At 33.1% G+C, this 25,654-nt stretch overlaps 1 protein-coding gene across 3 annotated transcripts in view; it reads right to left on the reverse strand.

Moving 5' to 3' along the window:
- Positions 1–25,654, reverse strand: part of KIFAP3 (kinesin associated protein 3) — a 144,637-nt gene that overhangs the window by 90,350 nt on the left and 28,633 nt on the right. For all 3 annotated transcript variants that reach the window (XM_012444618.2, XM_012444619.3, XM_064370723.1), the window contains exons 4-9: positions 20,887–20,942; positions 20,197–20,338; positions 17,443–17,542; positions 16,384–16,508; positions 13,912–14,010; positions 5,630–5,808 (exon numbers count right to left, since the gene is read on the reverse strand). In XM_012444618.2, coding sequence (XP_012300041.1) covers positions 5,630–5,808; positions 13,912–14,010; positions 16,384–16,508; positions 17,443–17,542; positions 20,197–20,338; positions 20,887–20,942 — 701 coding nt within the window. The remainder of the gene's footprint in view (positions 1–5,629; positions 5,809–13,911; positions 14,011–16,383; positions 16,509–17,442; positions 17,543–20,196; positions 20,339–20,886; positions 20,943–25,654) is intronic.

Consider the following 25,654-nt stretch of genomic DNA (forward strand, 5'->3'; position numbering starts at 1 on the left):
AAACTTTGGTTGTAAAAAAATCTCATGTCCTTTAGTTAAAAAGCAATGGCAAAATAGAAAGAAATTTTTTAAAAAATTTATAATTTTTTAATCAAAGGATTTATAATTAATCTTGCTCTATTTTTTCTTTTATTGGAGATCTAAAACATTTATTTAGACTGCCCATTTCATAACTGTTGCCATCTTTCACTGACCTCATAAAAATCATATTAATAATTGAGCCCTTAATATATTTTTTTCATTTCACTCCACGCCAAGGAATAAACACAAATTTTTAAAAATTGCTACAGTGACAAACTAACACCTGATTTTTCTTTCAGACTTCTATCTGTACTCCACAGTCACAATGTAGTCATACCCTAGAGCTGTTCATTATAGAGTAATTCTATCTCCAAAGTCTTCCAAAAATTAAACACAAAATAAAAGCTCATTATTTGAAAATACCAAAGCAACTGATAACCACTAATCTAGAAAAAAATGACCAATATCAAAAATAAAACAGAGAAAATCACTTTAGCCCTTCAGATAGAGAGAAAAAGGAAACAGTACCAAAAATGTTATGCCCATACATCTGATAGCATGTAAATGAAATAAAGTCCTTGAAAGACAAACTATAGAGCTACCATTCAAGAAGAAATAACCTAAACAGTCTTATATCTATTTTAAAAATTCAGAGAAAGAAAATCTCAGGCCTAGATGACTTTTTACTGGTGAATTCTATTAACATTTAAGTAGAAATAATACCAATTCTGCACAAACCCTTCCAAAAAAATTAAAGAAGAAGGGATGCTTCCCCAACTCATTATATGAGGACACAGTTATTCTAATAATAAAACCAGACCAAGACATTAGGAGAAAAGAAAACTATAGAATAATGCCTCATAAACATAAAAATTCTAAAAAATAATAAGCTAATAAAACCTAGCAATATATATAAAAGAGAAATATGTCATGACCAAGTAATGTTTATGCCCCAAAGACAAGACTGGTAAACATTCAAAAGTCAATCAATGTAACTCATTATATCAACAGTCTAAATAAAACAAAAAACAAAAAACCATATGATTACCTCAGTAACAGATACAGGAAAGGCATTTCACAAAATTTAACATCCATTTACGGTAAAAAGTCTCAGCAAGCTAGAAATAGAAGAACTTTCTTAAAATGATAGCAAGCATCTACAAAACCCCTACTGTTAACATTATGCTTAATAGTGAAAGACATTACTTCTTTGTAAGATCAGTAACAAGGCAGGGACATCCACTCACAAAATTCCTCTTAAGCATCAGACTAGAGGGCATCACTCAGTGCAAGAAGGCAAGAAAGAGAAATAAAAATCATACAGATTAGAAAGGAAGAAATAAAGCTTTTTATTTGAAGACAACACTACTGTCTACTTAGAAAATCTCCAAGAATCTGTGAGTCAGTACAACTAAAAAGTGAGTTTAGAAAGTCACAGGACATAAGGTCAATATGCAAAAATTGATTATATTTCTAAAGACTATCAACCAAAACCAGGATGGTAAAACACTTAAGTATAAATCTAACAAAATATATGCAAAATATGTATGCTAAACTATAAATGATGGAAGACATCAAAAAAGACCCAAATAAATAGAAAGCTATACCATTTTCATGGACTGGAAAAATCCAATATGATCTCTTGATTCCCCTCAATAGATTCGATGTAATCCCAATGATTTTAAAATATACATGGAAAAACACAGAATAGTCAGAATAACTCTGAAAAAATAGAACATTGGGATCCTCTTACTGCCTGATTTTCAAGACTTACTATAAGGCTACAGTAATCAAGAGAAAGAGGTATCGATGAAAGCACAGACACACAGATTAATGGAACAGAAGACAGAGTCTAGAAACAGAAGCAAGTATACATGGCCAAATTTTCAACAAAGGTGCAAAGGCAATGTCAATAAGGTACAAAGCAATACAATGGATAAGGGTGTCTTTTCAACAAATAGTGCTGGAACAACTGGACATCCATATTAAAAACCATAAATCTTGGTCCATATCTTGCACTATATACAAAATTAACTCAAAATGGATGGATCATAGACTAAAACAGCAATGACAAAAACCTCTATAAAACTTGAAGAAAACATAGGAAGAAATCATTGTGAACTTGGATTAGACATATTTTTAAAATAACACGCAAATATAATCCACTAAATTTTTTTTATATGCTGGACTTCATGAAAATTAAAAACTTCTGCTTTTCATAGAAGAATGAAAAGAAGCCACAGAAAAGTGAAAATACGTGAAAAACATATAACTGATAAACAACTTGTTTCCAAATGTAGAAAGTTAGCGGTAAGAAAATTAAGCAACCTAGGCAACATATATCCTCTCTGTTGTTCCTCTAAAAAACTGTCTAAAAGTAAGGCTGGTAATAGTTCACATTAAGAGTAAAATAAACTTTATTTAAATAAATAAAACTACCTCACAAATAGCTCAGCCATCTTCTCATTCCTTTTATAAATAAAACTGCTACAAGCATCAATTTTCACTAATTATATCAGGTAGTATTTTCCCTTTGTAAAAGCAACAGTTTGAAAAACTGCTTTTCCAAACTGTAACCAGTGTTACAATTTGCTGGTTCTAACACTGGTTGTTACAGCAAAACTTAATTAAAAAAAACTTGGAGAGTTTGTTATTAATTTTTTTTTTAGATGGGTTCTCTCTCTGTCCCCTAGGCTAGAGTGCAGTGGTGTGATAGCTCACTGCAACCTCCACCTCTGGGTTCAAGTGATTCTCCTACCTCAGCCTCCTAAGTAGCTGGGATTATAGGTTTGTGCCACCATACCTGGCTACTTTTTGTATTTTTAGTAGAGATGGGGTTCCACCATGTTGGCCAGGCTGGTCTTCAACTGCTGACTTTAAGTAATCCACCTGCCTTGGCCTCCCAAAGTGCTGGAGTTACAGGTGTGAGCCACCACGTCTAGCCTATTATTAATCTGTATTCCTAATGCACAGAATAGAATGTGAAATATATGCCATTAATCAATCAGATGTTGAAACACTAGACTAGTATTTAACACAGCCTTCTAATCATGTCTTTTTGGTTGATAAAAACTCAATCCTCTGAGCAAAATTTAGTAATTGCCTCAACATGCAATGCCTTCGAGTCTATTTCTTTCTTTTCCTTTCATTTTTTTTTTTTTTTTTTTGAGACACAGTCTTGCTCTGTTGCCCAGGCTGGAGTGCAGTGGCACAATCTCAGTTCACTGCAACCTCCACCTCCTGGTTCAAGTGATTCTCCTGCCTTAGCCTTCCAAACAGCTGGGATGGCAGGCATGCACCACCACACATAGCTAATTTTTGTATTTTTAGTAGAGACAGGGTTTCACCATGTTGGCCAGGCTGGTCTTAAACTCCTGACCTCATATGATTCACCTGCCTTGGCCTCCCAAAGTGCTAAAGTGTATTATAGGCCTAAGTCATCACGCCTGGCCCTCCTCAAGTCTATTTTTATAATACAGAACTTATAATTAGTATTTTTTTTAACAGTCTTTGTTAGGTGAGGGTTTACCAACAATCTATCAGCAAGTTTGTTTCAGTCTTTAATTGTACCTTTCTCAGAGTTTCTGGAAGCTAACATTTAAAAATGCTTATTGTAAATCTTACTAAAAATGTCTTTAAAAAAAAAGACCTAAAATATTTTTCCCAGGAGGCAAAAAAGAAGAGTAGAAGTTGAGTATCTAGAGATCTGTTTCCTTAAGCAAATTAATGTCTCTGATCCTTTCCTACTTCATCTGTGAAATTGGGAGGCTAGATTCACTAAGTCTAGCCTTGGATTTAAGGCCCAGTCAAATCGTAAAAATCTTGATTCTGTAGATGTCCTTAAAGTATATTTCTTCCACAATAAAAGATAAAATCCATATCATCACTAGTAAAAATCTAGGTAATCAAATACTTCTCATGATCGTGGAAGAATAACAAACATTTCTGAACCTCAAGTTTTTCCTCAATAAAAAATGAGGTTTAGTGAGACAATTTATATCATATATTCCAATTCTATGATCTTATTAGAAAACAACTTTTAATAATAGTCAAGATCTTTTTGATAGAATAAGCACATAACTGTATTAGTTAAATCTAGCTCTAATACATACATAATAGATACATGCTGATACAAATCAATTTGACTTTTGAGAACCTACTAAAAGTGAACTTAATTTGATCACATAAATGGAAGAACATGCTTCAACTTATAACACGGGAAGCAATTATTTGGCCATACTCTAACTACTCAGGACTATTTATATACTACCACGTTATCATATTCCTCTTAAATAAAAATGAAAACAAAAAATGCATTTGATTAATCTAAGAACATTAAATCTCAAATTAATATCAGGCACATCATGAACATAAATAACTATATACTGACGATGAAAATGATAGGTACTAAATATAGAGGGGTAAAATAAAATTTCATATATTCAATAACTAGAATTCAAGGTACTTATTAAATCTGATACGTAAGTCTCAGGTTTTCAAAGGCCCTCTATATGTCATTCACTATAGTATCAGCTACTTCCTAGTTCTTTTGATTTTAGAATAAAATAAAATAGGCAGACATACTATACATTTAGACTATCTAAAGGAGAAGCCACTTTAGTCAGTAATACACAGCCACACAATGATATATAGTTCTAAAAATTATCCTCAATGGAGTTAAGGTCAATGATCCAATAATTTCATTTATAGAAACCTGCCCCAAGAAAATAAGCAGAAATACATAGAAATACGTATGTACAAATATGTACAGTGAAGTATTACTTGTAATAGATAAAACTGTAAACAACTCAATGATCTGAAAACAAGGTACAGTTAACATAAGAGCTATCAAATATATTATTGTACATAACAAAGACTTTTTAATGACATGGTAAAAAGCAGATGAGAATTTTTACTTTATATATTTCTATACTACATATATTCTACACAGGCAAAAATAATATATGCTCAACTTGTATTTCCCAAAGATCATTGTATCAACACAATAAAAGATGGCAAATGAGAGCCTAGCATAATAAATTCAAGCAAGAAATAAAGAAGGTGAGAATAAAGAGGGTATGAACTAATACAATGGCACTAGAAATGAAAAGAAGCAATATTATAGTTTCAAGAGATTTTTAAGAAGCAGAATCAATAGGTTGTGGCTACCAAGTAGAACAGTAGGTAACAAAGAAGAATTATAGGTAACAAAGTGGAAGTGTAGGTAACAATGAAGAGATTTGGCTAAATTTTAATTCCATAAACTAAAGTCAGAGACATAGAAGGCAAAATAGGGTAAAAGAATAAGATCAGGTGACTCTGAAGGAAAATTTTAAATTTAAACAAACTTTCTGTATATTATGTTTAATATGGCAAGATTCATTCTATATATTAGAAATGATTTTTATTCAGAAAGCTTCAATCAACTGGAATATTAACTAATATGGAATACATTTCTTAATAAACCCATATCAGTGAATTATTGCTGTTATAAAATCTTTATTCAGAATTATCTCAGTAGGGGAATAAAGTGTTTAATTTTTATCAAAATATTCTAACTTGAAAATGGCAAACACGAACTATTTCAAGAAAAAGCTTTGTAAGTTACCATGTCATTTTTATTCTCCATGAAAATGCTGAGTTTCTTCAAGAATGACACAACTAGAATGAGCAGCTCAAAATTGTCCCGATCAAGAGCCTTCACCAACATATGAACTATGTTCTTATTCCTCATTTTCAGTTCGGTACGAGTATCCTCAGCAAGATTCAGAAGCAAATAAAGAGCAACTAGAAAAGTAAAATATATGAGAGTTAAAGAATTAGTATACTGATTCAACAATTTAGAAAATCATTTCTACTCACCAAGGCAATAGAGATAGCCCTAAAAAGGTATTATATATTATTCTGAAAATTTTAACTGGTTAGTAATTGGTTAATTAGAAAACATTTGTTGTTACTGAATAGCATATATATATGTCATTTAAAACGAAACATATATATACAGTAATTCATATGATGCTGAGAAGGACACAATAACCAAAATAAAACAATGATTCCTGCCCTCTTGGAGCTTAGAGTTTAATAGAAATCAAATGGCAATTAAAGGTAGATAAGTCAGGAAAAAATAAAGCAGACAGGGAAAAATAGTTTTTATACATATAGAAAACAAGATCACATTATAAAACTTTTTTTTTTTGAGACGGAGCTTCGCTCTTGTTACCCAGGCTGGAGTGCAATGGCGCGATCTCGGCTCCCCGCAACCTCCGCCTCCTGGTCTTGGGTTCAGGCAATTCTCCTGCCTCAGCCTCTGAGTAGCTGGGATTACAGGCATGCGCCACCATGCCCAGCTAATTTTTTGTATTTTTAGTAGAGACGGGGTTTCACCATGTTGATCAGGATGGTCTCGATCTTTTGACCTCGCGATCCACCCGCCTCGGCCTCCCAAAGTGCTGGGATTACAGGCGTGAGCCACCGCGCCTGGCACATTATAAAACTTTAACAACTAAAGTCTGCAGCTAAGAAGTGCAACATATATACGAATTCCAAAATATACAGTATAACTACAGCTAAATTTGAGCCTACTTAAATCGACTTTTCATATGCAAACATTTTCTGTTAGTCACTATAAGAAAAGACCTTATCAAATTCACTAACACAATTATTACACTAGACAGAGTTGAAGCCATTGTTTGCTAGTTTAAAGTAAACTTTCTTTTAGATTTGTATAATAAAAATGCTTAAGTTCTCAAAGGAAACTTATTGTGTTCTTTTTACGGTGAAAATGATATTAATGGATAATGTTTTCTATTTTTCCTTGATTGATAGGGAGCTTCAGAGTTCAATTTCTGTGAGAATTATGTAGGCTTTTATGGTCTATATAGTCTTTTTCTTCTCTTGTGGCCTCATTGTTTTATTATTTCACTTCGTGTATTCTTGCAAACTACCTCTAAACTCTTAGGAAAAGAAGAAATACATGCACAGGTATATGTACAAGTAGATAAACATAAAATTTATTTAACAAATACTGGAAAGGTGAATCTCACTTATTAAGTACCTACTGTATGTCAGGTCTATTGATGTATAAAGGGTATTTTAATTCTAAAACAGTTTTATGAGTAAAGTAGCATAAAAATTTTACAGATGGGAAACCCAATTCAAAGAAATTAAATAACTTGCCCTACATACATGTAGAAAGTAGTAATGATAAATTAAAACTCAAGCCTATCAGAATCCAAAGCTCACATATTTATACTATTGCATTATGCTGACTTTCTATGCAAGGCATTGTCAAAAGGTTTTATAATTACATTGAAAAAACAAGCAGACTTCTCTTTACAGCCAAGATACATATAGTAGGTTGAATAGTGTCGTCCTAAAATTTATGTTCACCCAAAACTTCAGGATGTGCCTTATTTGGAAATAGGGTCGTTGCAGATGTAATTGGTTATGGTGAGGTAATTATGTATTAGGGTACACCGTGAATCCAATGACTGGTGTCTTAAGAGGAGGAGAAGATGACATACAGTGGGAAGAAGGAGACTGGAGTGATATAGCTAAAAGCCAAGAAGCTCCACAGATTGCTGGGACCCACCAAAAGCCAGAAAGAGACAAGAGAAGATTCTTTCCCAAAGTCTTCAGAAAGAACATGGCATTGATGACACCTTGACTTTGGCCTTCTACGCTCCAGAGCTATGACAGAATAAATTTCTAGTGTTTTAAGCCACTCGGTTTATGGTAATTTGTTATAGCACCCCAGGAAATTAATAGGATGGGATTTTAAACTTTCACCTGACAACACCACCAAAAAAATCAGACTAAAATATACAAAACAAAGATTTTCACAATAGTGGACACCATAAAATGAAGGACAGTGATCACTGAGAGATAAGAAATAAATGGGATAGTCCAATGTTTGCCCTAGAATACTACCTTGAGAGAGTTTCCATGTCACAACACAGTGAAAGAGAATCAAGGCAGAACCTGACAGAATCCCTGAGTTAAGGAGTTGGAGCCAAGAATCCAGAGAAGCCAAGGAGTTCACAGAAAAGAGTACTGGAGAGGAAAGAGTTAAGCAGAGAGAGACTCTGGAGTTCTATAGAGGTCTCCCTCAAATATTGAGTTGAGTATTGATAGGAGCCAGGAATTTAGTGAGGCTGAGACAGAACAAAATGAGAGAAGTAAAAGAACATAGCTGAAAATAATGCCTGTTTCTACCAACCATACTGGCAACCTCGTAATTCATGCATTAGTGGGTAGAGTCCTCAGAGGGGTCTTGCCTCTATAGTGGGAAATAACTAGCTTTATACTAAATGCTGCTTCTGTCCAGACTAACAAATTATAAGAGTAAGATCCAAGAGGATCAAACTGTTTCCAAGTAATTTAACTATGTACTCAAACAAAACTCAAAGACATTTTTAGGAATTAAAAAATCCACACACAACAATGTAAATTTCACTGTCTTGCTTCGTTTTTTTTTTTTCTTAATCATCTACTTATAGAAGGGTTTCATCCTCACACTGCCTTGCTTCTAATCAAAGATTATCAGTCATACAAGAAGTAGGGAATACAACTCACAAGGAAGAGAAAAGTGAACAAATTGAAACTGTCCAAGAATTGACCTAGAGTTTAATTATAAAAAAGGAACATTTTAAGTATAACTGTATTCCAGATCTAAAAGTAGAAACATGGGAGATAAAAAATATTCAAACTTCTATCACTGAAAACTACAATGCTTGAGACTGTAAACTACATGAAATTAACAGTAGTTTAGAGACAGGAGAAAAAAAGATTAGTGAAACTGAAGACATAATCACAGAAACTATCCACAATTAAACACAAAGAAAAAGATGGCAAAAATGTAGAGTATCAGAGAACTGTGGAACAACTTCAAGTGGCCTAATATAGGTTTAACTGTAGTCCCTGAAAAAATAGTAACAGAAACATTCCAAATTTAGTGAAAATTATAAACCCAGAGTTTCAATAAGCTCACTAAACTCCAAAAACAAGAAACATAAAAAAAAATTACACCAAGGCCTGTCATAATAAATTGCTCAAAACAAATGATGCAGAGACAATCATAAAAGCAGTCAGAGAAAGACATATGAATAGAAAAACAGAGCATGACAGCAGACTTCCCATCGAAAACAATTCAAACAAGGCAACAGTGGAGCAACATCCTTATTGTATTAAAAAAATGTTTTCAACCTAGAATTCTAAACCCAGTGATAATATTTCAAAATGATAAAAATATTTTTAAAATAAGACTTTTTTAGATACACAAAAGATAATCACTGGTAAATATGTCCCACAAGAAAAATTAAACGAAATTGCTCAGGCAAAAACAAAATGACACCAGACAGAAATATGGATCTACACAAAGGAATAAGATCAATAGAAATGGTAACCATACATGTAAATATAAAAGATTATTTTCTTATTATTTAAATATCTTTAAAATAAAATTGATTACATAAAATGATAATGTATTACAGGGTTTTTTTTGTTTGTTTGTTTTTGGTTTTTTTTTTTTGAGATAGAGTTTTGCTCTGTCACCTGACTAGAGTGCAACAGCGCAATCTCAGCTTACTGCAACCTCCGCCTGGCCAATTCAAGTGATTTTCCTGCCTCAGCCTTCTGAGTAGCTAGGGACTAAAGGCGTGCACCACTATCCCCAGCTGACTTTTGTTTTTTGGTGGAGACAGGGTTTCACCATGTTGCCCAGGCTGGTCTCAAACTCCTGACCTTAAGTGAACTGCTCACCTGGGCCTCCCAGAATATTGAGATTACAGGCATGAGCCACCGCATCTGGCCTTATTACAGGGTTTATAATATATGTACAACTATCAAAAATGTTACTAATAGCTTAGATGTGGGAGAGGGAAGAAATGATTCTAACACTAAGCATGAAATGGTACAAAATACTTGACAGCAGATTTAACTTATGATAAATTAAAGATGTATCACTTGTAGTTAGACAATTATGCTTAAAGATGTATAATATAGGCCAGGTGTGGTGGCTCACGCCTGTAATCCCAGCACTTTGCGAGGCCAAGGCAGGTGGATCATGAGGTCAAAAGATCGAGACTATCTAGGCCAACACGGTGAAACTCTATCTCTACTAGAAACACAAAAATTAGCTGGGTGTGGTGGCACATGCCTATAGTCCCAGCTACTTGGGAGGCTGAGGCAGGAGAATTGGTTGAACTCAGGAGGCAGAGGTTGCAGTGAGCTGAGATCGCACCACTGCACTCCAGCCTGACGACAGAGTGAGACTCCATTTCAAAAAAAAAAAAAAAAGAGAGATGTACAATATAAACCTTAAAGCCATCAATAATATAACAAAAGACTTATAGTTAAGCTAACAATGGAAATAAAATAGAATTTAAAAAATGTTAAATCCATGAGAAAGCAGACAAGAAGGAAAAAGGAGAAAAAAGACACATACATACACACACACACACACACACACACATACACACAGCCAATCTAAATTCTGTTCATAAAAAAACACACTTGATATAAATATACTAAAAATAAAAGGATAGACAAATATATCCCATGCTAACATTAGTCACAAGAAAAAGTAGATTAACGTAAGAAAAGGTAGATTTCAGACCAAAAGATGTTACCATACATGATGAAGATTACTTCATATTGATAAGAAGGACAATTTATCAATAGCACATCTACATCCTACATCTTTATGTCCCCAAGAATAGAGCTTCAAAATATATGTAGTGAAAACTGGTAGAAGTGCAGGAGCAATAAATAAATCCACAATAATTGTCAGAGATTTCAATATTACTCTCTCAACAATAGGAAAAGTACAGAAAAACATTAATACATGTAAAGAGTTGAACATCACTAAGAAACAACTTCACCTCACTGACACTGACAGAAAACCCCATGTAAAACAGCAGAATGCACATTCAAGTGCATACAAAGTCTTGAAGAAAGACCATATTCTAGACCATGAAACAAGTCTAAATACATTTTGAAGGACTGAAATATTACAAAATATTTTATCTCATGACCATAAATTAAACTAAAAATCAGTAATATGAAGCTTTCTGGAAAATCCCCATTTATTTGGGGAAAAAAATAACTCCCTTCTATATAATGCATGGGTCAAAGAGGAAACAAAAAGAGAAATTGCAAAGTATTAAAACTGAATGAAAATGAAAATAGGGCATATGAAAATCTGTGGGATGCCACCGAAGAAGTGCTTAATGGGAAATTTATAGCAGTAAATAGCTCTCTTCAAGAAGAAAGGTCTTGAATAAATGACCCCAGCTTCCACCTTAAAAAAACACACAAAAAAATAAGAGCATATTAAACTCAAAGTAAGCTGAAGGAAAAAAAGTTATAAAGATCAGAGTAGAAATAAATCAAATAAAAAATTGGTAGGGCTAACACCACCTGATATCAAAATTTTCTACAAGCTACAGTAATGAAGACACTGTGCTACTGGCATCAGAACACACAAAAGTGATGGATACAACAAAATAGAAACCCCAACATAGGCATGATATATATAAATAAATGGTTCTGACAAAGACATAAATCAGTTCAGTAGATAAAAGATAGTGATTTCAAAAGTAGTACTTGAATAATTAACTATCCATGTGCAAAAAAAAAAAATGCATTCCTCATCCCATATACAAAAATTAACTGAAAATGTATTATAGGCTTAACTATAAACTCTGAGACTATACAACTTCTAGAAGAAAACATAAGCTAAAATAATTATAACCTTTAGTCAAGAATGGATTTCTTTTTTTTTTTTTTTTGAGATGTGTTCTCTCTCACTCTGTCGCCAGGCTGCCAGTGGCGTGATCTCAGCTCACCGCAACCTCCGCCACCCGCGTTCAAGCAATTCAGCCTCCCGAGTAGCTGGGACTACAGTCAGGCGCCACCACGTCCAGCTAAATTTTGTATTTTTAGTAGAGATGGGGTTTCACCATGTTGGCCAGGATGGTCTCGATGTCCTGACCTCGTGATCCGCCCACCTCGGCCTCCCAAAGTGCTAGGATTACAGGCGTGAGCCATCATGCCTGAAGGAAAGGATTTCTTAGATACAATACCAAAACTTTGATCCAAAAAATACTAAGTAACTTGGACTTCATAAAAATGTAAAATTCTGCACCTAAAAAGATACTTAAAGAGAATAAAAATTTTTGCAAATCACATATCTGATAAATGCTCATATCCAAAACATGTAAAGAATATATATAAAACAATCCAATTTAATAATAGGCAAAAGTTAGAGAAGGCATACTTCAATAAACATAAAGAGATGACAGATAAGCCCATCAAGAGATGTGCAACTATTATAGAAAAACATTTGGCAGTTTCTTATAAAGTTAGACATACACCTATCATATGACTCAGCCATTCCATCACTAGGTATTTAACTAAGAGAAAATAAAGTGTATGTCCATACAAAGACTTATAGACAAATATTCACAGCAGCATCAAAACTGCCAAAAACTGGAAATATTCTAAATGATCATCAACAGGTGAATACAAAGAAATATCATTCAATATCAAAAAGGAGTGAACTATTGATAAATGCAATAATATGGATGAATCTTTATGCTGACTAAAAAAGACAAAAAGGAATGCATACTATATGATTTCATTTATATAAAACTCTAGAAAATGCAAACTAACCTAAAGTGAGAAAGCAGATCAGTGATGACTTGGGAATAAGAGAGAAGGAAGAAGGAAAGGGAGAGATTACAAAGATGCATGAGGAAATATTGGGAGTGATGGATGTTATCTTGATTATGGTCATAATTTCATGGGTATTTACGTATGTTAAAATTTATCAAATTGTATAATTTAAAATTGTACAGTTATTATCTGTCAACTATACCTCAATAAAGCTCTTACAAGAGCATACAATATTAGCATAAATAAAATATTTGGTTAGAAACAGCTTAGTTTTATATGTTAAAAAAGTCAAATTAGTTATTTAAAACTTCTACATGAAAACAATTACTTTCTTGAGATCTGATGCATTTTGGATTATATGCTGACATAGATAATACCTATTATTTTCTAGCATATTTTAAAATTAACTTTGGAAAATCCGACATTTTCTCCAACAGGTTAAACTAAATTATTTGGCTTCAAATATTTTAAAAACTCAGTGTAGTTAAAGTTGCTAGTAATCCTCACAGGATGAAAATATTTTGGGAGTTAACAAGTATTTCCACTACAAAGTTAGTCAAACAGCAATGAACTAAATGAATCATGAAACAGTCAAGTACAAATCAGGAATTAAATTCACACTTAAAAGCCCCACGTCATTATCACTAACTAGCAAGAGATTTTACATCTCATCAGTAACCAAAAACCCGTATTACTGAAGTTTTACATCTCTTAATAAAGCTAGAGAAAAGGAATTCTTTTCTATTAAATAATAGAAATATTTTGAAATTTTTATATCAATTTCCAAGGAAAGCAACAAAATAATTCACTTTATAAAACAAGTCAGTTAGGGCTGAAGAGACAAAGATTCTTATCATTGAAAAGGTCACACACTGGATTAAAAAATCCTTTCTTAGGAAATAAATAATAAGTATACTTATTTATAACTTATTATTTATAAATAATAAGTATACTTATTATTCATAACATTATTTATAAATAAGTATACTTATTATTTATAAATAATAAGTATATTTAGGAACTAAATGGGGAAAAATACTGACTGAAATTTAAAGTATTATCCATGCTAAAGACAGAAGAACTTGTAGCATATTAACATTTATAGAACTTTCAGTTATTCTCACATTAGCTTTATAGGTATGACAAAAAGTGAACAAAACAAATGTATTTAGAGTAAGTACTTTGTTACTTTCCTCATTGCTTAGGAATTCATACCTCGTAATAGCTGTTCCTGTTTTACCACAAGCCCCTGGTACTTTTTTAAAGTTTTTTCATAATCCTTTCTCAAGGTTTGGTTTTCAGGGTCTTCATCAAGTAAACAACTTGTTAAGGATTATCCATACTCATTGAAGCAAAAAAATCTATTGGTAAATTCTATGAACAACAGCACTATTAAATTTTATATGCAACTTTATCCAGTTATTTTGTCTCCCCAAAAGTTTAACTAAAATGTTCTCTGCACAATAATTGTGCTGTAACAGGACTTCTTATCTAAGTGGTCATGGATTCCCTGGGAGTCCTTGAGTGAACAAATATTTTTTTGTACAGCCCACGGCTAACATCATATAGATGTTTGAACCTCACCAAATACCTGAATTCCCAGAAACTGTGACTATTTTATGCAGGTGCACAAGTCTATAACTTTCAACAGATCATCAAGTGGGTCCATGAACCAAAAAAATTACTGCCTCAGAGAGTGATTTAATTACTAAGAACACTGGATTTTACTTGAGACAAATGCCCAGAATATTCAAAGGACGTAGATTAAATCTAACGCTTTTGTGGCAGCCTTTTCAGACTAGAGATGCCAAGAAAGAACTATCCCAAACTTATAGGTAAACAAATTTTTTAAATCACATCTTTTGATCCCAAATCATCCCCTGGACACCTTGCAAAAATAATCAGTTACTTCAGTATCTCCAAGCATATGAGTCGAGCATATGACCCCAGAATGAGTCAAAGGAGCTGACCTTGTTGAATACCACTTGTATCAAAATACAAAGAAATTTAGGACATAAAAAAATAGTAACATGTCAGGAGAAATGGCCAGAATTCTGAGGTCATTTTTATATCCCTTCAATTACCATAATCTATTAAGTCTAAGACACATTTTCCTCTTATCTTAACATCTTCAAAACTGGATGTGTCTTATAATCTATTATGTGTCGTAGTTTAATTGAAAGCATATTTTCCTCTCGTAGTGGTTAAATAGTGAATTTTAAAATTAATGGTGTCTGATATAGAAACACAATGTGTCCTAAGATATGAGTTCTTGTCACCAAACAATCACAAAAAGCAAATTAATGATTGCTAAAGAGTTTCACTAGTTGTTCCCTCCATACTTCTCCAGTTTTAAATAAATCTTGGGTACCACTGAAGCATTCGGGAGTACTTGCACTCCAGAACTGATGTAAAGGTCTCAAGGATTCTTGGGTGGTTGATGTAGTTGAGTCAGTATCAATTTAGATGCCAGAAGTTTATGGTATGCATAGAAAATTTATAAACCTGAAAAGATTCTAATTAAGAAAAGTCAAAGCCTGTGTGTGAGTGTGGATTTTATAGTATCTTGGAGTTCCAAGTGACAATAATAAAAGCCTGAGAGATTCTGTAGACAATACCCTGAATTAACCTATTACAACACAGATTAAATTGAAGCCTCAGAGTTTCTGGAGGCCAAAATTAACATAAAAGTACGGTCTACTTTTGCACAAGGGAGAGTTAAAAATGTGTGATATTCTGTACAACAGGAATAAAGTTTTCACTTTTTAAAAGACATCAATAAACACTTGATTCAAAGGAAAGTTATCAGCATGCCTTGTTGATCTGCAAAACACATTATGCTTGAACAGATATAAATAAACCAGGGGCCTTTGATATAGAAGCATTAAGTTGTTGAGGCTAAAATATGATAAATATCTTCAAATATGAGAATTACGATGTTGAAGAAAGTATCTTTATTCTATATTGCTTTAGTATGCAATACTAGAACCAACGGATAGAAGTTATTGGGAAACGGACTTCAGTGCACTAAGCAAAAGACTATTATAATAAACAGAATGCTAAACCACAGAATGGGTTAAATCAATAAGCAGTGATATTGTTAATGAATAGCCTATATGACACCATTTATCAGGGAAGTTGCAGAAAAGACTTTTATATTTGCAAGATAGATTAAAACAGATACCTAAATTTCCTTTCACAAGTTCTATCACTCTAGAGGGCTTTCAAATTTGTATTTATTAAGAAAAATATTTTTGTACTTTCCTAGAAAAATAGAGCTTTTAACTAGGTTCATCACCAAATTTACACACATTCTAATCAAAGTCACCTTAGTACTCAGATAGAAGTACATAAGCAGCAGTGGTGAGCCAGACTCCAACTAAGCAAAGGATCTTAGTGTATGTAATGATGTAATCATTTAGAGGCTCATCTACTAAGTTACCTGACAAACTATTACCTGCTCCTTCTACCTCGTCAACTAAGAAAGGTTGTGAAGAGACACAAAGTGAATGTCAAACTGTATTCATTTTGATGGTTTCAATCTACTTCTTACTTTCCATAACATACAACTGCATTGTTTCCAAGTAATGCAATTAACAATTTTTTAAAAAGAACAAAACCATTCCACCCATTCAAAACTTATAACCAAAGTCAGCAGAGGGTTCAAATGCCACTGTAAAAGGATATCAGCTTTCTTCTTCTTTGAAAGTTCTTCTTGCCAAAGCTCGTGTCTTTTTAACTCATGATCAATAATATTCATACACAGGGCTCCAATTTTATAGTGAGTAATAAGTCCATGAAACTGAGAAAAGCTTTAAAAAAGGCATTTTAATATATATTTAAAAGAACATATTTTATGAGTACAGAAAATTTGTTTTTAGTGATCACTGGTACAAATCATGTAGAAAATAAATTTGATATACATATTTCGATAAATGAATATATCCACAGTATACCAGGAAGACGTGAGACTATAAAATTACTTTAAATATATTTTATCACATTACCCTTACCTAAAATATTTTTAAGAAGTTAGAAAGTAGACACTTTTTTGTAATTAACCACCATATTAACTCAGATACTCACAATAAATTTTTAGATTATTGTCTAACAAAACTAATAATGTAACAATACTAGACATACCCTATATTTATTGTATAAACTGACATCAGAGAATTAGTAAGTACTAGTAATAAGGCTTTACATGTTTTCTAGATAATTCATTCATCCAAGTATTTATTCAATAAATATTTATTTGCTAATACTAGCATATTTTTAGAACAGAAGCAGCAATTCTCTAGGAATTGGCTAGAAACTTTTCACAATTTCTTAATAAACATCTTCTTTCTTAAAGCTACATAATTAATATGGATACATAACACGTATGTGCACATACATGCATATACATAACAATAACATTTACTGAGCACTTACTCTGGATCAGGCTTTATTCTAAGTATTTCCATTTTTAATTCATTTAATCCAAAAAACTATCCAAAGAGGGTGCCACTATTACTATCCAAATTTTGCTCATGAGGAAACTGAGGCATGAATGAGTATAGACTACATAAAAGATAGAATAACAGCAAGACAGACAATGGGAAACAGGAATAAGAATTCAGCAGTAGAGCACAGGCAGACACACAGAAAAACTGAGAATGAGTGATCTACAAATTGAATCAATGATACAGACAAAAAGCAACAGAGATAACTGTAGTTTTTTTGTTTAATAGTTTTTATACTTACCTGGAAAAGCAAAAAAAGATGTAAATTATGTTTGTAGCTAACTCAACACTTTGTTTCCAGTCTTCTCTCAGGACCCTTGCTAATGCACCAAGGGCAGTTTCTAAAGAAAAAGGAGAGGTACGGAAACGATCATTCTCCTTGCTCTGGTATAAAGGGTGATTGGTTTTAAATGTCTAGTTATTAATAAATAACAAAGCTAAGATAGAACTGGGGCAAAAAGTAGGATGCTTCTTTCCAATACAGAAAGCTATTTTTAAAACTAAAATGTAATTTTATTAAAAATACATAACATGCTGCTTCAAATATATACTGAACACAGAAGTAATAAAATATGATTTAGATAAAGTGACATAATATGTATGTTATGGTGACAATAAAATAATTTAAAAGTCTTCATTTCTTAATTTAACAATCTTAAATTAAGAATTGTAATCTTACTAATGCAGTACTGACTTTGCTTTTTAACATCTGATTTAATGTATTTGATAATACAAAAAAACTTGAATAAGTCTGAATAAAATGAGCAGGTTAGTAGACTAGCACTCATTCCATTAAAGCAAATTAAAAAACAAATAAAATCTGTACACAGAAAAATTGCTCTTTCAGTATCACACTGAATTTAAGCTAATAGCCACAAATAAAACAAAAAACTTTCACAAAATTAACTTTCAGGTAGGTTAATAAGCATTTCTGCTAAAATTCTATCTTGAGGAAACAAAAATTCAAGTAATGACACTAGTTTCAAATCAGGTTGGTACATGGCATACTAATTATTAAAGTAATTAAAATAAAATATATGTTAAAATATAGAAATCATAATTCCACTATTTTTAATAGGTACTCAGGATTTACAATAGTACTTTGTAGACTGCATTATGAGTATTTATTGTGGTAATGAAAATGTTCCATATCTGAGCTTTCAAAAATTACTGTATTGGTTATGAATCCACAGTGACAAACTTTTTAGCAAACTAAAAATCATCCTATGATCGCATTTCACAGTATTATTCACATTCACAATATAGAGAACTAGAATAGTATATGCTTTGAAAAAAATGATTTTGGAGTCACATAAACAGGTTGGCAATGCATATTAACATGCAAAGGCTCCAAAAAGTCCTATTTAATAAAGAATCTGGTGTAGCATTATTCAATCTAGTAATTCCCAAAGGCATCTGACCATTATAATACAGAGAAAATAGTATTTCTGCTAGCTTACACAGAACTGTTCTAGAATGTCATAAATTTAGGCCTAGGTTTAGTGACCTATTTGCCAGATTTTATTTCATTTTTCTCCTTTAATACAGAATAAACATCTCAATAAAAATATAGTTACAGGAGTTATATACAGTTTACTAAGAAACAGCTAAAATATAGTTTACAAGAGGTCAAAAGATAACCCAAAATTAATTTCTACATTGAATCTAATCATAATCAAAACTCTGTTATGACTTTTCACAGAATATGATGAAATAATCTCGAAATATATAAGACAGATGTGCAAGATGAGCAAAACCAATCATGGGAGGAAAGAAAGCAATTTGGAACATTTTTCTACATATTCTAAAGTTAAGTCAAAACACAAAACAACACAACAATAGTGTGGTATTGGTATGTAAACCATCAAGTAAACCAATGGAACAGAAGGAGCGAGAACACTAAAACAATCCCATGAAAATATGGGAATGGTGCCTGCCACACAATAAGTTTTCAAGTAGTATCCATTTCATAAAAGAATGGCAAGCATATAGCAGAAAAGCCATTTGAAATACTTATTTGAAAGTACTGATTAACAAAACAATTGATTTGAATTATTTTATTCATGTATTTGTCAACAGCCAGAAAGGCATTCTCTCTCATGTAATGCAAACCAGATAATAAAGACGTCTTTCCTATTTTGTTTTTGGCAAATGTATAATCAGAAAACTATGCATTTAAAATGATTCTACAGGCCAGGAGCAGTGGCTCACACCTGTAATCCCAGCACTTTGGGAGGTTGAGGCGGGTGGATTACCTGAGGTTAGGAGACCAGCCTGACCAGTATGATTAAACCCCAACTCTACTAAAAAAAAAGCAAAAAAAATTTGGCTGGGCATGATGGTGCACGCCTGTAAAATCAGCTACTCAGGAGGTTGAGGCAGGAGACTTGCATGAACCAGGGAGGCAGAGATTACAGTGAACCGAGATCGCACCACTGCACTCCAGCCTGGGCAAGAGAGGGAGATTCTGACTCAAAAAAAAAGATTCTATAGTGTTGTTACTAAGAAAAGGGTGTTAAAAGCATTCTATCTCCTTTCTTGTTACTACCAAGTACTTCTAGTGAAAGGAAAGCAAACACTTGATGTGAAATTCAATCTCAATGAACCTGCAAAGATTAATAGCTTTCCCTGTGCTACTAAGAAAAAACTAATATTGAACTCTAATTTAATAAAATATGATATATATATATATCTAGGCAAATGTCTAAAGTTTGATCTTTTATCCTAATTAAAAGAATAAAACAGTTTTCTAGAGTAGAAGAAAGAAAAGGTACCATTAATGCTTAATTTTCCTTGTTTAAATTAAATGGTTTGTGAATTCTCCTGAGAATAAATACCATGCTCTCAATTTAAGAAATCTGAATAAGAAAAAAATAAAGAGCTGGAAAATATATGCATTCTTTTGTATAAATATTGTTTTTAACTTATTCCTCTATTATAATTAAACATGTTTTATAGTAATTTTCTACTTTTAATATTTATAGCTATAAATCACCATTCAATAGTAGTTCTTCCAAGTTATCAGGATTTCGAGCAAGCTGCAGGATCAAAGCAGAACCCCGAACCTTATCAGGAATATCTTCATATAATAACTCAATATATTCATCCATATCATTAATGTTGGCAACTTCATCAATCTGAAACAAAGGAAGAGGCAGAAAACACGCATCAACAACGCTCAACAGATTCACTGTCAAAGAAATGATATTTTGTGATCAATATACTGGCCTTTATAACATACAAATTTCCAAAGAACTCACAGTAGCCGCCTTTTTGGATAGGAAAATTTTAGACTTTTAGACCTAGGACTCTAATACAAAACCCCATAATAAAATGAGATGTACATAAACTTTTTATATTGTCTATCAATATAAATTATCTTAAATGTGATATAAAATATTTGTATCTACTACAGTAGATTAAATAATATATTTCAAAACATATTACAATAAGAATATGTAAACATTTTTACCCATCATTTATTAAAATAAATTGTCTAAGAAGCACAACCAGTATTTTTTGTCTTTTTCAATTAAATAATTTTCTACCTTCTTCAGGTACCTCTGAATTCAATCATTTTTTTAAAATACCACATGGGTTTAATGTGATTATGTGTATTACTGATGGAAAAAGGCAATGTCTTATCATCCAGTCCTCTATTAGATCAGAATGCATGCAGTCTTACCTCCATTCCTTCAAAAGGAGGTGGATCTTTGGGCTTGCTTGATTTTTCTTTTTTCTCTGTAAAAATATTTTTTTTAATAAGGAAAATTAGGTTTTTAAGGTTTCTGGGTAATTTTTATTTTCAGCAGCTGAGTTTAATTCTAGCTAAACTGGGGATATTAAAACTAAATAATTTATGAGATACTCTTTTCTCAATGTATAAAAATGATCATATATAATCCACTTGATCTAATGAGGATATGGAGGAGAGTATAAATTAATAAAGTCTATAACTAATCACCAAATTATGTTAGGTAGCAACTTCCTCCCTGGTTAACTTTTTGAGTAGGTAAGGTATACAGCCAAACTTGCCAACAAGAAGCAAAATAGTCTGTTCTAAGTATCCTCTCTTTCCATTTCTAATTCAGATTTAAGGTAGGAATAGGAAAATCAATAAGGCAAAGAAAAAAGTATAACGAATAACAAACAAACTAAAATGAAAATTAACAAAGCAGAAAGAAAAATGGGTAAATTTAAAAGCTAAGATACAGAATAGTTGTTAACTGGTTCTTTTTTAACAAGGAAAATTAAGATCATAAATTGAAAGGCAAATATTTATTACTTCTGTTAATTAAATCCCCACTTAGTCCCAAATAAATAGTTATCCAAAATAGCTGAACACAAGTTTGAGCCATTCGTTATATGGAATTATCTGATTAACGGTATAATTTCATTTTTTAGCAAAAAAAACTATCCAATATACTTTATTGATCTGGATCATAAGTCTAAATAATATACGCACATTAAAGTAAGTTAGAATGGTATCAACATTTTTGATTCCATAATTAACAAATAAATATAAATGATAGAATGAGTCATTATTTTCAGAAGACAGCACCCATTCTATGTAAGCTCATATATTCTCAACAGCTTAATTCTGCTTCAAACAGATAACTTACTAAGACAGTGGTTTTAATTATGCAAAGAAAAAAATCACTAAATGTAATGAATCACAAAACCAAATAAGTATTATTATTTTGTTTCAATCACTTTTAAAATAAAGTTTCTGGCTTTGACATACTGCCTATCAAAAGAGTTTTAACAAAGAAACACCAATAGTTTAAAAAAGTGTATATTTAATATACATTTCCTAAAGCATTTCCTATGTCTTCAACTATTAATAGTACTCTACCTAGACAGAGAAAATACTGACTTGAAATATGGATAAAACAATGACATGAAATCTTTTCCTATTCCTTTAATTTCTGGGGAGCAAGGTAAAACCACTGATTTGCCCTGAAAATTCAGTGAAAGAGTTTTTACTAGTTTAAAGATATTTTATTATAAATGCCTTCAGAATTACATTAATTTTGCACTAGGAAAGATCAACTTTAACTGTACTGTTACCTACAATAAGTAGACACAGATATTAAAAGACTACCAGATTTGCTTTTCTACTTGGAATTTATTGGACTATGTGATCTCTCATCATTTACAGACATCTTGACAAGAATGTTCTATCATATTTGTTTAATAAAAATGTTTCTTGATATTTTCCTTATCTACATAGTACTTCACTGAATGCCAGCTATGTGATTAGAAGCAATCATGTTCATTCAAAATGCCTATTTTTGCTTTTAAATAAATTTACAACCATTTAATTCATTCAACAAATATATATTGATCATCTATCTTAGAAGTATCTAAGTATTTAGTATTCACTAAATACATAGAAGTATATAAGTATCTAGTATTCACAACTAATAAAAGTATGTATTAAGTACAAGGCACTTTATTTGCTTGGATGAAGGGAGACTGATTAATTGGAAAAAATTCCAAACAAAATTTTCTTTCTTTTCTTCTCTTAGTCTAATCAAAACTTGAGCACTGACATATTTTAAGAGCACCAGCTGGGCACACTGGCTCAGGCCTGCAATCCCAGCACTTTGAGAGGCAAAGTCAGGAGGATCACTTGAGCCCAGGAGTTCGAGACTAGCCTAAGCAACATAGTGAGACCCCAGTCTCTACAAAAGTGTAAAACATTAGCCAGGTGTGGTGGCACATGCCTATAGTCTCAGCTGCTAGGGAGGCTCAAGTTGAGGGATCACTGGAGCCCAGGAGGCTGCAGTGAGCTATGATTATGCCACTGCACTCCAGTCTGGGCAATGAAGCAAGACCCTGTTTTCAAAAAAAAAAAAAGCACCACATATACAAATATGTTCATTTAGTAAATACTATAAAATGGCAAAACAAAACGAAGCATTCAATAATCTGAGATAATTTTCCATTAAAATATCTATTTTTTTGTTTTGATTTTTAGTTTACATTATTTTATATAAATAATCATTTTCTCAGCTCTAATATCTTAGTGGGTTGGTTCTTTTATGAGGAAACTGAGGATAGGAGCATGGCAACAATAGAGACGTTGAGGAATAAAAACATAATATTTTCCTAAGAAGGATTAATAGAGATGGATTTGAGGTTTCCTCCCATCTCCTTATTTGGCGACCCTACAATTAAACCCCTTTTTTTCTGCTGCAACCCAGTGTCTTAATGTATTCAATTGCTGTAACGGTTACAATTTAGTGGTGACCCCACAAAGGGATACCCCTCATGGGCATCTGCCTGTGGCTCAGTGACCCCTTGACATTTCAGAGGCCCAGAGATGAGTCCAAGTGGCTGTCTGGCTTCTTTAAGCCAGGGCTGTCTCTGGAGGCTCCCTTGCCAGCAAGGCATGTCGACCTTCACATAAGCTTGCTTGCAGTAGAGAAACAGTTTCTGAATCCGAAAGACTTCTCTGGTTTAAGTATTCCCAAGCGCAATCGACATCCCTTTTGCCTTCTCCTGATCTGTTGTTCTCCTTAAAGGTCCTATTCAGAGGTCCTGTTGATCCTTCCTAATCTGTAAAAGGGGCCCTGTTTGAGGGGAATTTCCCCAGTTGGAAGGAGAATAAAGAGCAATGTTTGGAGGAAGTACTCCCAGACAATTTGGTTTCAGTTATGAAACCTGGTTTTATAATTCTGACTTATTGGGGTCTCATGTCTGTTCTTATCTTGTCCTGTTTTTGTATGGGGAACCCGGAAGGAAACATTAGCAGAAGCTCAGTGGGCCTAACAGGTGGAAAGGAAGATCTGTTTTGTCTGTTTTGCTAGGTTAAACCTTGGATACTGAGCCAAGTAACTGGTGTTTGTCTTTGTTACACGTACTCTGTAATTTTGTCTCGGTCAATATGGGAAATGCTAACTTGATCCCTGCTACCTCAAGCAGCCCCTTGGATTGTATTTTGCCAAACTGGACAGCTTTCACCTATGAACCTATGAAAATAAAGAAAATGTTTTCTTTTGTAATCAGCAAGTAGGGTGATCAAAGCTCTGCTCTTTTGGAAGCCACAGTTAAGAGAATCCAGGAACCTGACAAGCTGGCAACAGGGTAGTAAGAATTGTTTACCAGTCAGGTTCCAGATCACTCTGTGTGGAATCTGGTTGAGCAAAACGTAAGAAATCACTGTCTCCTGCAGGGTTTTGATTAACAGGAGAAAAAGATGTGTGTGACTAGTCTTAGGAAACATTGACTCTGGTATACTTTTTGGTTTATGAATATTCATACTGTTCCCTTTCCTTCCAGAAATAATCTTTTCTTTGTCTTTCTGTGTTCTTCATAAAGAGAAGGTACTAGTTGAGGGTTCTTCTCATTTTGTTTTACATCCTTGAAAACTTGACCTGTGACCAAGTGGGAGCTTTATCAAATAGAATGATTCCCTTACATTATATACTTTGGTTTCAATAGTTACTTCATTTTGCTTTCTTCTACGTTGGCTACCTTCTCGGAGACCACGGGTCACAGAAGCATTTTATATTGCCCTATATAATTTTCCGCTTTTGTGGGTAGCTTTGAGGCTAGTGACCTGAGTTCACACAGACCCACATCTGTGCTTTCTCCTGCCTCAAGACCCAACTCAGCACTCTTTTACTTTTATTTTAGCCATTACAGATATACCAAGGAATCAAATATTACACTTTTTTCATATTAGTTTGCATTTCCTTATGCATCCAGTGAACCAACTCCCCAGAAGTTTTATCCATCTCCAAATTCACTGTAACTTTTACCTTTAGTAACTGAGCATGGCCTAGCTGCAGTTCCATGCCATGGATGATCACACAGTCACTCAGGAATCAAAGGTTCCTCATCCCCCACCCTTTCATTTTATAGATCAGTATCATCAGCTCCCTAAGGAACCTATACTGAAATGGATTTTGAGAGTAACTAATTTTGGAGCACTGTCTTTGGTTTTAAATGCTGCAGAGTGAAAGAACATGTTTGGGTTGGTACAGTACCCACTGCTCACTATTAAACAATTGCAAATGGTTATACATGATCCTGACAAACAGGAGGTTATTAGTGAGAAAGGAGTCAGCCTAATGAACAGGACAAAAGTCCCTGTAAGGTCTCTTTACCCTGAGAAAAGGGACTGTCCAACTCCACCTATAACTGGTGGAGTACCCCAGATGAAGCAGCTTATATGCAAGCCATATGGGACTGGAGTTATGATGACAGGGATATTCACCCCTTGAATATGCCCATTACCCAGGTCACGGTCAGCTTTTCCTCAAGGGTCTTACAGATGATAGTAGAAAATAATTAGGTTAGTTAACCAGGGAATGGTGAAGGGTAGAGGGGAAGGTCAAAGGACTCATCCCAGGAAGATGGGAAGTTTTAAACAGTTATTAAGAAACAGGATGAAGAAAACATTGATAGGAGTAAAACTAAAAGGAAAAGAGAAGGGGAAGGCC

Source organism: Aotus nancymaae, unplaced genomic scaffold, assembly GCF_030222135.1.
Source record: "Aotus nancymaae isolate 86718 unplaced genomic scaffold, 86718_ANA_hifiasm-v0.15.2.pri h1tg000108l, whole genome shotgun sequence".
Lineage (NCBI taxonomy): Eukaryota > Metazoa > Chordata > Mammalia > Primates > Aotidae > Aotus > Aotus nancymaae.